Source organism: Mastomys coucha, unplaced genomic scaffold (assembly GCF_008632895.1).
Source record: "Mastomys coucha isolate ucsf_1 unplaced genomic scaffold, UCSF_Mcou_1 pScaffold8, whole genome shotgun sequence".
Taxonomy (NCBI): Eukaryota; Metazoa; Chordata; class Mammalia; order Rodentia; family Muridae; genus Mastomys; species Mastomys coucha.
The window spans coordinates 63,300,026-63,314,029 of record NW_022196914.1 but is presented as its reverse complement, the minus strand read 5'-3'; the positions used below and the strand labels follow the sequence as shown (position 1 = coordinate 63,314,029).

The 14,004-nt window shown below is 43.1% G+C and overlaps 1 protein-coding gene across 19 annotated transcripts in view; it reads left to right on the top strand.

Annotated features, from left to right (window-relative positions):
• Positions 1-14,004, top strand: part of Mast4 (microtubule associated serine/threonine kinase family member 4) — a 604,035-nt gene that overhangs the window by 425,514 nt on the left and 164,517 nt on the right. For 2 of the 19 annotated variants that reach the window (XM_031360616.1, XM_031360610.1), the window contains exon 1: positions 10,407-10,498. The exons of 16 other annotated variants lie outside the window; for them this stretch is intronic. In XM_031360616.1, the coding sequence (XP_031216476.1) occupies positions 10,407-10,498 (92 nt within the window). Of the gene's footprint in view, positions 1-9,701; positions 10,499-14,004 lie in introns of those variants that run through there. One more of the 19 variants, XM_031360609.1, reaches the window with a different exon arrangement.

Genomic DNA, 14,004 nt, shown 5'->3' with positions numbered 1-14,004 from the left:
AAAAAAAAAAAAAAAAAAAACAAAAAAAAACTCCTCTGTTTGATCTCCTGCACCTCCTAAGTCAAGTGTGGTGACTCATGCCTGTGATCTTATTAGCTATAGGGATGTAGAGGCAGGAGGATCAGAAGCTCAGTGTCACCCTTGAGTACACACACACACACACACACACACAGTCTGCATGAGACCAGATAATAAGACTCTTTATTAAAATGTAAAAAAGTTTAAATAATAAAAGCATTAGTCATAATCTCAAACAGATGTTCACTAAGATGCATTATTTTTTTCATAGAACTATTGTTTCATATTATTGCTGGGACAATTCTCATTTTACCCATATTGTAAAAACATTGTGTTAGCTTCCTCTGGCTACTGTAACAACTTATGATGAGCTAAGTAAGGGCTTGGAGCTTTATACATTCACTCTCTTACAGTTTTACTTGTCAGACACCCAGAGTTACCCCCCCCCAAACCCGGTGCCCCACTGAGCTGACCCTGCTAGCCTGGAATCTCTCCCCACATCCAGCTCTCTCTAGCTGCATTCTTTGGGTTCCAGGGCTTTGTCCCCATCCTTTTTCTGACTGCATTAACATCTGGCATAAGCCTCTGTTGCTATTGTAGTAATTGCACCTAAGGGCCTTTGTGGGTAGCCTGGGACCCCTGATTGTAATCACATCCTCTGAATGTTTCTCACCATCTACCATAATCACAGCTTCTCAGGGGTTAGAGACACCGCTGGAATTTATTATCCAGGCTGCAGTCCTGGTCTGTACTGTTCAGTATCTGATCATTTTAGGACTTTTTTTTTTTTTTGAACGTTCAGAATCCTGACTCCCCACCACACCCCACCCCTGACACACACACACACACACACACACACACACACACACACACACTATTACAAGCAGTTCTGAATTGATTTCCATACCTGAAGATCTTCTTGTACATAGGATGTGGCATTATAGTTCACACATATATTTATCATGCCTCAATATTTTTAATTTTAAAGATGTGAGGAGAAAAACCACGACACAAATCATCACAGCCAAATTAATTAAAGCAAGCAACTAAAAACAAACTTTTTAAGTTTATGATCGTGGGCTGCCTCCCCCTAAGCAAGCGTTGGAAGTAGGCAAGATATGGGCTTTTATAGATTGTGAGTAGAGGGTTTCCAAATGAGGAATTTGGCAGACAAATAGGTGTGGTTACAGAAGCAGAATGTAACAAGTGGATCATTACAGCCTCTTTTGAAACAGGGACATGGTTGCAAGGTGGTTGTAACAAGGTAATCATCATGAAGTGGTCATGACAATGGTGGTCATAACAACCTTTTTGAAACAACATCATGGTTGCCATTTCAAGGGACTATTTGTACAGAACTATTTGTAGTTAAAGTCACAGGTGGGAGTGTAACTCAGTCCTTGGAAACAGAGTGTAAGGGTCTATGATTCGCTGAAATAGTGACTCAAATAGTGTGTAAACACAAAGAGTTTTTATTCTGCAGAAGTCCAGCATGCTGAGGGCTCCCACTACCAAGATAAAGAGACAACCAAGTGAGCTCACAGGCCTCAGGCCTGATTTAAAGCACTTAGAGGATTCTGGGGGTAGGTGACCTTTATCTTGCTCCACCTCTCGGGATATTTCATTACCAGGGTGTGGGGTATGGAAACTTGCTGGGGCATGGGGTGGGAGTGTGGGGGGGAGGCAGTCTGGAAACTGCTGCTGACCTTGTCTCAGGCCAGGTGGCAGGGCAGCTTTTGAGGCCTGGACTTGCCTGGACTTGCCAGTCCTTAGAAACAGAGATTTAGGCCTCATTCTCTGCCAGTTTGAACCCTGTCTAGGAGTTAGCCTTGCCTTCTCAAGAGGTTTAATCATAACCAGGAATGGACCTTGTTTGTCTTTAAGATAGTGTCTTAGTTTGGGCTTTATTGCTGAAAAGAAATAGCATGACCAAGGCAACTCTTATAATGGGACAACATAAAGTTTCAGAGATTCGGCCCATTATCATCATGGCAGGAAGCATGGCAGCATCCAGGCAGACATAGTACTAGAGAAAGAGCCAAGAGTTCTATGTCCTGGCAGCCAAGATAAGACTGTTCTACCCTGGGTGGAGCTTAAAGGTAGAACCTTTAAGGTTCTCAAAGCCCACCCCCACAATGACACATTTCCTCCAACAAGGCCACACCTATTCTAACAAGGTCACACCTCCTTAATGGTGTCAGTCCCTGTGTACCAAGCATTCAAACACATGAGTCTAAGGGGCCATACCTATTCAAATCACTGCAGACGGTTTTCAGGCCTGAGGAGGAGACAGGCTGATTTATCAGTAAATGTTGTGTGTGTGTATACATATGTGCATTTTCATCTTCCAAATTGCTTCTAGAACACTGGTACAGAGTGCTTGTCTCCCTGTGCCCCTGCGGACATTGAGTACTATCACTTTTTAATCTTTCCCGACTAGGTAAAAATAATATCTGATATTTTTAATCACATTTCTGTGATAGTTATTCATGACTGACATTCTGTTTTGCCCCCATGAATTATTATTTCTTCAAAAACTTCTACTGGCATAAAAAATGATGTGACTTAATAGAAACTCAGCCGAACCCTGATTGAAAACTGCTTAGCTAACTTCCATGTCTTCACTGACATGTTCTCCTGCTTTGTGACAGTGTGAGTCAGCTTCAACAATAGAGTAAACGTCTGCTCATTGCAGAAACACCACCTCTACTTCCATCTGTGTTTCTTTGTGGTACTTTGACCACAACTACTTTTCTCTCATTTTAATGGGATAATTCTCTATAACCATGGTTATCTGACCTGGAAACATATTCAGGAAAAGATGAACTGATAAATTAACCATAATCTTACATTACAGAGAAGGCCTTGGTGTCAGCTCTAAAGGGCTAAATATAACCACACTGACCCGCCTCAACCAAATTGTCACTTTTTATAATTGCACTGTAATTCATTCTCGGGAGCTGAATGAGAAATGATGTACCTTGGACCCAGGCTTCTGGATCAAGTAGCACCATGTCCTTGAAGTTAACTCCACACCGAGATGTACTCCTTACTGACTGGGGTTCAGTGACGACCAAAAGAGCACTTAGCATCTCATCCATAACGGATCATGCACCTCCACCCTCTCATAATTAAATGCATATGCATAGGTCCCTATGTTGTGGCATTTTAGAATCTGAGGTAATTGTTCATAGTGGATACAGCACATATAAATAATGGAATGGACTTATGGATCTGTGAAGCTCAAAGAGGAGCAGACAGGCAAAGCTTTTTAAAACAGGAATGGGGTCATTGTTCAGAGTATCAGGCTCCTGGCAGCAACTGTGAAAAAGCTCATCCTCACTGTCTTCTTACCCTTGCTGAGCCCGATGCCTCTCATTCGTCACCTTCATCCACCCCTCTGTCTTTCGCTTCCTCCTCTCTCTTGTTTTAACATTCAGCTCAGTGATGGTATTAAAGATTTAAAGATGAAAGCAACACAGCCCCAGCCTGCAAGAAGCTCTTCTGTAAGGAGAACTGATCGGAAGCAAATCTGGATATTGACAGTGACTGAACCCTTTTATGCATGTGCTGTCTGGGATAGAGCCCGGTAGAGAGATTTACCTAACCCACTGGGGGTGTCGGGCTTACACAAAGACTGCCTAGAACAAATGCCTGCCAAGTTCAGTCTCGAGGGGAGGAACTGTCTCGCCTCTGGTCTCACTCTGTGTGTGAGGCCTTCCTTTGTATGAGAAGAGGGCAATGACCTCAGAGAGTTGCCCTCTGTCCCATGATTCTTTTGGTAGCCTGTCAGAGGGTCCGTGTGATTGCAATTTGCTGATGTAGATTCCAGACAGCTGTTTTAAAGTCAAGAAGCCCATCTGTCTTACTTTTCTGTTGCTGTGAAGAGAGATCATAGCCAAGGCAGCTTATAAATGGAAGCATTTAATTTGTGGGCTCACTGTTCCAGGCAGTCTATGACCATTATGGCAAGGAGCATGGCAGCAGGCAGGCAGCCAGGCAAATTGTGCTGGAACAGTGGTGAGAACTTACATCCGATCCACAAGCAAGACACAGAAGAGGGCTCTTGGAACCTTGAAGCCAGAACCCAGTGACACATCCTCCAGCAAGGCCACACCTCCTAATCCTTCCCACACAATTCTCCTAACTGGGTACCAACCTTTCAAATAGAGGAGCCTATGGAGGCCATCCTCATTCAGATCACTACATTTCTCAGCTGTGGATCTCCCAGTAGCCTCCTCCTGTGTCCTTTTCTGGTAGCATGCCTTGTTCTCCTGGGGGCAGAGGATGCTCTCTCCATCTCAGTAGTGGCCTTTTTCACAGGACCGTCCTCTGATTGACAGAGCAGAGAACTGCAAGGGTTTCCTTCCTAGAAGTGCCTTCTTGCCTGCTCCCCAGGACTAACCTACCATACTTACCCATCACACATGTCAAGAGACTACTTTGGGCAGAAACATCCTCATTCCCCATATCAGCCCATTCTCATAGATTCATTGATGTTACTGACTTTCTGCTACCCTTTAATCTTCTGCTTCTCCTAAGATCAGAATGCCTGCAGGACACATTGCATTCTCTTCCCATTTTGTCCCATCTCCGTTCTGTCCCACCACCATTTAGAACATATTCTTCACACCAACCATGAGAATTATATAGTTCTCTGACAGACTGTTAGGAAAGAGAAATCGACTATTTATCTTACCCAATAAATTTAGAACTCTGAATCTTCTTTACGACACCCCCCTACACTTTTCCTAGGGTGATAAAACCTGATTATTATCTGCCATGGGTTTGAGCATTCAGATATATCCCTACCAGTTCGTTATCGTTTATCTTTGAGTATTATAAGTACCCATTTGTTTAATAACACTAAGAGCATCTCCATCTTCTGGCTGTTCATTATGTTCTTTGTTTTTTATCCTGTGTATAGCATCCTTTATATTTTCTATCTACATTTTTCAATTTTGATCCCACTTGAATTCTATTTTTGTAGGCTTCATCATTTAGAAAAGTCAGTGTGCATATCAGACCTCTTCCCTTAAGTTCAGGAGAGCATTTAGAATCCGACCTAATGGACTTACAGATGTGAACCACCTTGAGCAATAGTCATTTTTAGATGCTGGACACAGAGGTAGGAATGAATCAAGCAAGTTTACAGCAGAATTGCTACTAGGCCAGGATGAGGTGAAGTCTTCATGGAAACTATGTATCCTCCCTGGCTATAGATACACAGACACAGATTCTCACACAGGGAGTTGAAAGCTCCTTAGTCCTAACATCTTGGCCCAGAGAAATTAATCTCCATATAGTGCACATAAAGGAGTCCATAGATATTAGCTTTTTAATACTATTCTGTTTGTGCATGGGGCATCTGGAGGGAGAGTAAAAAGTCTCTAAAAAGGACATTAAAAAATATATGAGGGAAATGAACTGTGAAGGATTACACCTTGTATTTTCTACCATTTCTTCCAGAGCTAGCCTCCCAATTGGATGACAAGCTTATTTTCCCATCCCATTTCCTTTCCTTGGAAAAGCAGTGGCTGATAGTGACATTTTGATAAATGAATGGGCAGTCTGGATCCCAAACTGTGCCCACTGCTATATTGGCTTAGTGATTGTCCAATAAGTAGAGCATCTTGCTGATTGTCTGTGTATTAGCCGAGACCAACTATGTTCTAAGGACTTCGAAGACTCAGGTTCTTCTTAGTTCAGCAGCTCTATGGCAATTGCAACTCAACGGTGCTTCCTCTTCTACCTATATAATTATTTTGTCTGTAGGAAAATGTCAGTAATTCTGACAAATTCAATCCTGTGTTTACCGACTGCCTTGTCTTCTGAATCATAGGTTACTAAATCAAGTCATACAGGTTAGGAGACAGGTTACACTTGAGTGTCACGCCCACTCTTATCATCAGTGAGTGTGGGAATCTATCAAGTACTTGCTCTGTATTAGTTAATGCATCACTAGCTGTGTGTGTACTTTACCTAGTCTTAGGTGTTCAGTGTGAATAAATCCAGATCTTCCCAAGCCTTTTCAGTGAAAATAGTCAAATATATTTAGCTACAATGACTAGTGTTGGGATGGGAGAGATGGCAGGCAGTACTTAAGAGCATGTACCACTCTTTCAGAGGACCAGAATCTGATTCCCAACACCTATGTCGGATGGCTCACAATGGGTATCCAGGGCCCTCTTCTGGACTCCTTTGAGTACCTGTGCACATAGATGCACATTCATACTTTTATATACATAATTTAAAAAAATCTTTAACAATAGCTATCAGTATCTGAAAGTCTCAGATATTCCTTAAAATGGAAAGCAGAGGCAGTGAAGAGGGAAAATAAAGGTTTGAGTATATCGATGTACCCATTTTGGTTGCTGCCATGTTCATAGGCAATGCCAGCTAAATGAACTTTTTAGAAAGACTATGGAGAATAGGAGAGTTGGGAATAAAGACATCAGCTCCAACTTAAACCCATCCAGAGCTGAATTCTCAGCCTGTGTGTGTCCTCCAACTTGTGACTAAGCATTCCTCGAGGAAACTTGACTCCCCTTCCCACACCTTTCCCCTCTGTGGATGCAAACCTAATCTCATACAGTCTTTTTAATATTCATGGTCAGTTAGCTATTTCTTATCCCTCAAATGCTCAGCAGGGAGATGCCTGAATTCATGATTTTTCTATCACAATTTCAAATCCTCTCTCATGACCTTGGTTGCTCTTCTCTGGCAGCCTGTGGTTCCCTTCTTCATCAACAAGCTCAGAAAGTCTTTGGTTTGTCTGGAATGTAGAGATGGTACTCAAAGGGGAGTTTTCCTTGTGTTTGCCTGTGGTATTTCCTGAAGTCATGCTAAAACCTAAGAAATGTTTGTACTGCTATTCTTGCATCGCTTGGTGACAAAGAGTCATAAGAGAAAGCCTTCAGCATTTAGTAACATTGTTCTAAGAATATTGACAATTGAAGGTTCTGTGAGAGCATTGATGGATCTCTTCACACTAGGCAATTTTGTGTCTCTTAGGAGAAAGAGTAGACACTTGGACAGTGGGACTGTCTATTCAAAAAGCATCTTTAAAAATGTTTGTGTACGTCTGGGGCTATTTGATTCTGGAAATACAGAGATCAATATAATCTGGCCTTTGCCTTGAGAAACTCACAGGGTCAGCCGGGCGGTGGTGGAGCACACCTTTAATCTCAACACTTGGGAGGCAGAGGCAGGCAGATCTCTGAGTTCAAGGCCAGCCTAGTCTACAAAGTGAGTTCCAGGACAGCCAGGGCTATACAAAGAAACCCTGTCTCGGATAAAACAAGACAAAGAAAAAAAAAAAAACCAAAAATCAAAAAAAAACAAAAGAAAACAAAAAGAAACTCACAGCCTCAATGTAAGGCAGCAGTAAGCAGCCAAGACAATTCCGCGTGGCTGCTATCTGTGGAGAGTCTCTTTCAGGGCACTGGAGGGTATGGAGCGTGCTGGAACGCCCTTCGCTCTAGGATTACATCATCAGGTGAAATGTTCTTTTCGATTCTTCATATTGTCAGCACTGACTCAGTACAGACATTATTACATAGAGGGGTTTTAGATGGGTCACCTCATTTTCATTTTCATATGCCAACTCCCAGAGGTTGGTTCTGTTATGGACCAATGTTATAATTAGGGAAAATAGGCAGAGATTAAATGACTTGCTTAAGGTTAGATTAAGTGTTGAGGCCAGAATCAAAGACAATATGACGCTTTTCTCAGAGGGAGGCATTATCTAGAACAGTGACTCCCAACAAAAACGCATTGGCAGTGTCTGTAGACAGTTTTGATTCGCACCTCTGCTATCTAATGGAAAGAATCTGGGATGTTGCCAAACATTTCCCAAAGTACAAGGAAGGCTTCAAACCAAAGAATGGCCCAGGCTACAGTGTCACTAGAGAGAAACTTTTTAGAGTATACATTACACCATTTAGAGTGGCCAGTCATCCTTGGTATCCATGAGGTACATATTTACATTCTGGGATCTTGAAAGATCCTAGAGACAAGTGATGTTCGAGCCTCCTTATACATGGGGCTAGAGACATGGCTCAGCAGTTTAAAACACGTGCTGCTCTTGCAGATTGAGTTCCCAGCACCCACATTTAGTGGTTTTCAGCTGTCTGTAATCTCAGTTTCAAGAGACAGGTTGGCTTCCTTTGGCCACTAGGGGGTACCTGTACGCACACTGAGCACATATGGACAAACAGGCACTCCGCACATACACACACGCGCGCACACACACACACACACACACACACACACACACACACGCAAAATACATTTAAAATTCTTAACAAAATTTTTATAAGACAGATTATGTGCATGTGAACTCTACATCCTGCCACGCATGGCAAACCATCTCTAGGTTCAGTATAAACTAAAACATGTGTCTTGAGGCAATGGATCCTCTAAAATATTGTTTGGGAAACAAGAACAAGAAAAGAGCCCACCCATGTTCACTAGTCACACCGTTTTATTTTCAGGATTTGTTGTTACTGTTATTTCTTTGGTTTTGTATTCTTGAGCCAGGGTCTTGCTATGTAGAGCAGGTGGTCCTAGAATCCAGGCAGTGGCTTGTCTCAGCCTTCTCTTGAGTGTTGAGCATCCATGTGTGTACCACCATACCTGACTTTATATTTTTATTTTTAGTCTTAGTATGCTTGAAGCTATCAGTGTGGAAGGGTGGCTGTACCTCAAAATATTAAAAAGCCAAAAGCTGGCAAGGGATGGTTATCAAGAGGGCAGAGGCATCAAACCAAAGCTTTTGGAATCTTGGAAAATGTTGGGGTTTTGTTTGTTTGTTTTTGTCACTTTTGCTCAAAGCTTCACTTTCCCCTGTATAAAATTGGGTGAATTCTATGATTTTCTTTTATTTCTATGATTCTCAAAGTTCTGAGGAAACTCTAGATGAAAATGGGATTGTGTGTATGAATGCCTTGTATGAGGAATATCATCAAACCCTTTTGGAGTCTTTGAGTGAGAAAATATTTCTGTGGACCACAAGACTGAATAATATGTAATATAATATTAAATTAAAAGTAACTGACTTAAATTCTAATTTTTTCTTTATATATTTTTGAACAAACGTTTCTGGTTTGGGGAGTTATTTAAATACCATGTTTTTTTTTTTTTTTTTTTTTTTTTTTTTAATGAGTAACATTCAGATTCATCCTTTTCCTGTCTATATTCCTTTCCATCAAACTCTTAACATACTGGGAGGGAAAGGAATTCATGTTGCTAAACCAGTGCCAAGTAGTATATTTACATGTCATAGGTGATCATTAACTAGATCCTTCTTTCGAATCCATGAGGCCAAACAGGTGTGCACTGTAGTCATCCGTCTAATGGATGTAAACTCGTGAATTTTGTGTCATTGAGGTTTTCTGGTGAGTGTGGTGGCTTGGCGTGTGCATGCTTCTCCCAGACAACAGGTAGCGTCACCTCTGGAGTCATCAGGGACTTCCCTCTGAGCGCCACAATTGTGCCTCGTCCTATATGGTGAATCACCCAAGCTTTCAGGTGTGCACAGCACACACTAGTGTTCCGGTGCGGCAGCTGGACTTATTTATTTATTTTTGAGGGACCGATCCATTTCAGACCCTGGGATGGGGGAGTTGCGAGGATGCTACAGCCCTGCTGCTCCTGGGCAGAGTACACCAGGGGGCCGCTCTCTTTCCCCGGAGGCCCAGCTGGGGGGCTGAGCCAGAGCCCTGTCACCTTTCTTCCAACTGGATCCTACAGAAAGGTGTCAGATTCAAGTCCTCCCATAGGTCAATTTTCTAAAAGTGCTTTCAAGTTTCCATGGTGTTGGTTTTTTTTTCCCCCCAGAAGGGGAGGGCAAGAGCAGCTTTTGCGTTCAAATTCTTTTCCTTGTATGTAGACGCCAAAAGGAAGCTTCGCACTGGGCATGTTCGGATGTGAATGGGTTTGCTGATAAGCAACAGCCTCCCGGAACCATAGACTTAAAATAGTCCTCCTCCTCCCACCCCACCCCTCCAGGAGCTGCAAATGGTATCTGCCAAACAGATGACCAAGTACCTTGGATTGAATCACACAGAGACAGCATTTTGAGCAGAACGCAGGCTAAACTCTTGTAATTACTGTTTATAGCTGGCCAAGGCTTCCTAGGAGAGGGCAAACACAAGAGGAAGTAAGTTTCCTGAACCTTTCAGATGGCTGTGCATTAATTAAAGGCCAGCACGGGACGGGTAATTCTCAGGCTCCGAGTTGTTCCTGAGACCACAGTTCACCGCACGTTTTTCTCTGGAGGGAGTGAGTAGATAATTGGGATTTTTTTTTTCCTTTATTTTTTTTTCTCCCCATCTCCGTTTCGATCCCATGGCCTTGAACTCACAGTGAAGTGAAGAAAGAAAGAAATGGATATGTCTGACCCCAATTTCTGGACTGTGCTCTCAAACTTTACTTTGCCTCATTTGAGGAGTGGGAACAGGCTTCGGCGCACACAAAGGTAAAAACGCGGGATCTACCCCTGGAGAGGGGAATGCTCTACCAGAGGCTGGGGGCTGCGGGAGCCCCGTTGCTTCTGGTACTTTGTTTGTTGGTGGCAGTTTGAAAAGTTTGTGCCTTGCCAGGGGGGTCTCTTTCTGTAGTTCTTCTCGGTGGGGCTTCCTGGGGGTTCCATGGGTGCGCGGCTCAGAATTCTTTTGCAGTGTGGATGTTCAGGCATTGCCTTGCGCCCTTGCCTTGCAAAGGGGCTCTTTGTCTCTGTCCATTTATCTACTTGTATTTTTTATTATTTCATTCACCCAGACCTGGGCCTACTGGCATTTCTTACAGAGCCTTCCATTCCTTATAGAGCCTTCCAGAGGCTCCCTCTATGTTAGATATTCCACCTACCACTTATAACATGTGAATCTGTGTTGCAGAGATAACCCAAGTGAGCCTGGTTCACAGTGACTGCTTTTAAAGATCTGTACAACTTTGGCATTTTGACTTTTTATCGTTTGGCTGACATTTATAACTAATATAAAGCCAGCCTTTCATTTATAATATATATGTAATATATGTAACATATTACACACATATATGTAATATAAATCATATACTTTATATGTGTGTATGTAATATATGTGATATCATATATATGCATATGTGATATATGAAGTATATATATGTGTGTACACACATATATATGTATATATATACATATATATGACAATAGATATGGGTGGGGTATAGTTTGTTGAGAGTCAAGGTGGGGCTGACGTTGCACGTAAGAGGGAGGTCAGGATGCATTTGCAGACAGCTGCCGAGCTGTGATTGAAGGAGACATGTCTCATCCCCATTTCTGTCCAAAACAAAAAGTAGCGCTAGTGTGGTTTTTCGAGAGCTCAGCATTCCCTCTGTAGAAGTGCAGATTCTTGTTTGTTTGTTTGTTTGTTTGTTTAAATCAAAATTTGCCTTGGTGTGCACATTGAACAAGCTTGAAACAGCCAAATAAACAGGATGCCAACTATCAGACTTGGAACTTTGTAATCTCTGTGCTCTGCTGTTTAGAAAATACAAGAAAATGGTGCTTTCCGTGCAGTGATACCTGTGCAAATGCAAATGTGAAGTACTCTCAAAAACTTGGCCATTTTTTTTTCAAATTTGCTACGCTATTTCTTGCACTTTAGAGTACTTCTTCATATATGTACATCCACAAATCACATGTTCACATACACAGGTGTGTGTGTGTGTGTGTGTGTGTGTGTGTGAGAGAGAGAGAGAGAGAGAGAGAGAGATCTGGAAGGCTTTAAAATCATATCATTAATGCAATATGAACAGTGCTGATGCCCCTAAATCACACAGGATTCATCAAGGCATGAGGCTGTTTTTCTTGTTTTGTGATATAAATGTGTTCAGCTACTCTCTTAGTATAGGCTATCTCTAGTCTCTCTACACTGTGCCCTCATGATCCCAAGTCTTCAACATAACAAATAAAGTTGAGGAGAAATACAGGGTCTCTATGAAGGGGCCATTGTGCTTTGCCATGCTAAGTACTAAGGTTCTCATCTGTTCGGTTTGATGAGAGCATTTGCTGTTTCCCTCTAAGAGGGGCAGGTCTGGCTGTGGCACAACTCTTCCCTTACCCCAGAGCCAGTTCTTGGAGAGATAAAGAGGCCTTGCCATTACCCCTGTGTCTGGTCCTGAAAAGCAGGTGGAGCCTTTTCTCCTGATCCCCGCCCACCTGTTGCTGGTCCTATTGAAAGAGTCTAAAGTGTGAGGAATTCTCCGGCTGGCTAGACCTGAGTTAGGAGAACATCTGGTCCAGCCTGGTCACTCCGGTTAAGTCTGATGTAACCTGGGTGAGGAGAGGTGAGGAGAGCTGTTTTCTCTCAGGCATGGGCCTGTCTTCAGCCCAAGAAAGCAGAAAAGAGGCTTTTCTTCTTCCTTTCTAGGAATGTGGAGTTTGGAAATTGCCACATCTAGTTATTGTCTAAGTAACAGGCCAACCTTCCACCCTGCTTACTGGTGTAATATCCCTGGTCCAGAATACTTAGGACCAACGACTTTTTGATTTCTGGTACTTTGGAGTTTGGAATGTGTGCACAGACTTCACTGATTGACCATCCCTAATTGGAAACTTCTCTAAAACCCAAAACACTTGAACACGCTCAGCGTTTATGAATTTCTGGCAGTTTGGATTTTGAGTTTTCAGATGAGGGAGCTCAACTTGGACGTAGATTTAGAATGTTGAAGGGCAGAGCCCCTTCCTTGTCCCAGTGGTATATGTGTGGCTATGCCTTTCAGCTCCGTCTCTCCCTAAGGATATGGGATGTGTGTGCTTACCCTGTGGTCTGCCCTTTTAGGGACGTCTCTTAATTGATCTAAATCCTGACTTTTTCGAGTCCCGTCTGTACCTGAAGAGTCTGTCCTTTCCAAAGGCTCTCTTTATTCCTGCCTGTGAAAGATCAGATGCCTCTTCATTCTTACCTTAAAAACCTGAGTTATGGCAGATGCTCTCACCACTGTATAAGCCATCATCACAGTAGCCTTGCTGGTCCAGTATGGCCCCGGCTTCTCAGTCTCTCCTCTCACAGGGAAAGTGTTTAAGGTTTCTCTTTTATCTTGGAGTCCTGCCTGGCCTGTAACTCCTGGAGCTCTTCGGGAAAGGGACATAGATCTTTAGGACTGCACCACAATCCTTGCATAGCAGACACGGCATGACCATGGGAAGAACAGGTTGTCTGGATCTACACTTGACTAGTTACCGCTTTGCCTTACAGCCCAGAGAGTCCCTTGGATGGTTCCGTGTGGAGCTGTCCTTACCCCTTTTTGCCTTCTCCCACCTTCTCAAGGCCACCTCAGCAGCACTGCCATACTTCCTTGGGAGACAGATCTAAACCCCCTAGACAGGCTCTTCCCAGCTTCTCAGCTTAGAATGGAGGAAGCTCGGGGTACAACTTTAACTTCCTAGATTGGCAGCTAGACCATTCATTGAGAATCCCCTCACCATGGAGAGGAGCTTCGCAGATCCCATCAGCACCTCTGCTCTAGTGCCTTTTCTCTTCCCATTGAATTAAGAATGTGTGTGTGTGTGTGTGGGGGGGGGGTGTCAGGCATCCTGTAGCCACAGGCTCGTCTGGGTCACATGCTGCTGAGTTTCCAAATGGGCCTTTGCTTGACCTGAAAGGCTCTAGAGCAGTTGTTCTCAACCTTCCTAATGCTGTGACCCTTAATACATTCCTCATGTTGTTGCTACTTCGTAACTGTAGTTTTGCTATGTTATGAATCATAAGGTACATATCTGATATGCAGAGTATATGACATGTGACCTGTCAAGAGGTTGAAAACCACTACTATTCCAGCAGGCCCGGAGGTGCTTGATTTTTCACTTTCATGTTCCAAAATCTGGCATGTTGTCATTGTCGTAATGGCAAGCTCCAAACCCGAGTGACAGCCAGATCACCAAATCACCAAAACCTTTATCCAGGCCAGTGCGTACTCTGCTTCGATTAATCCCTTCAAGCA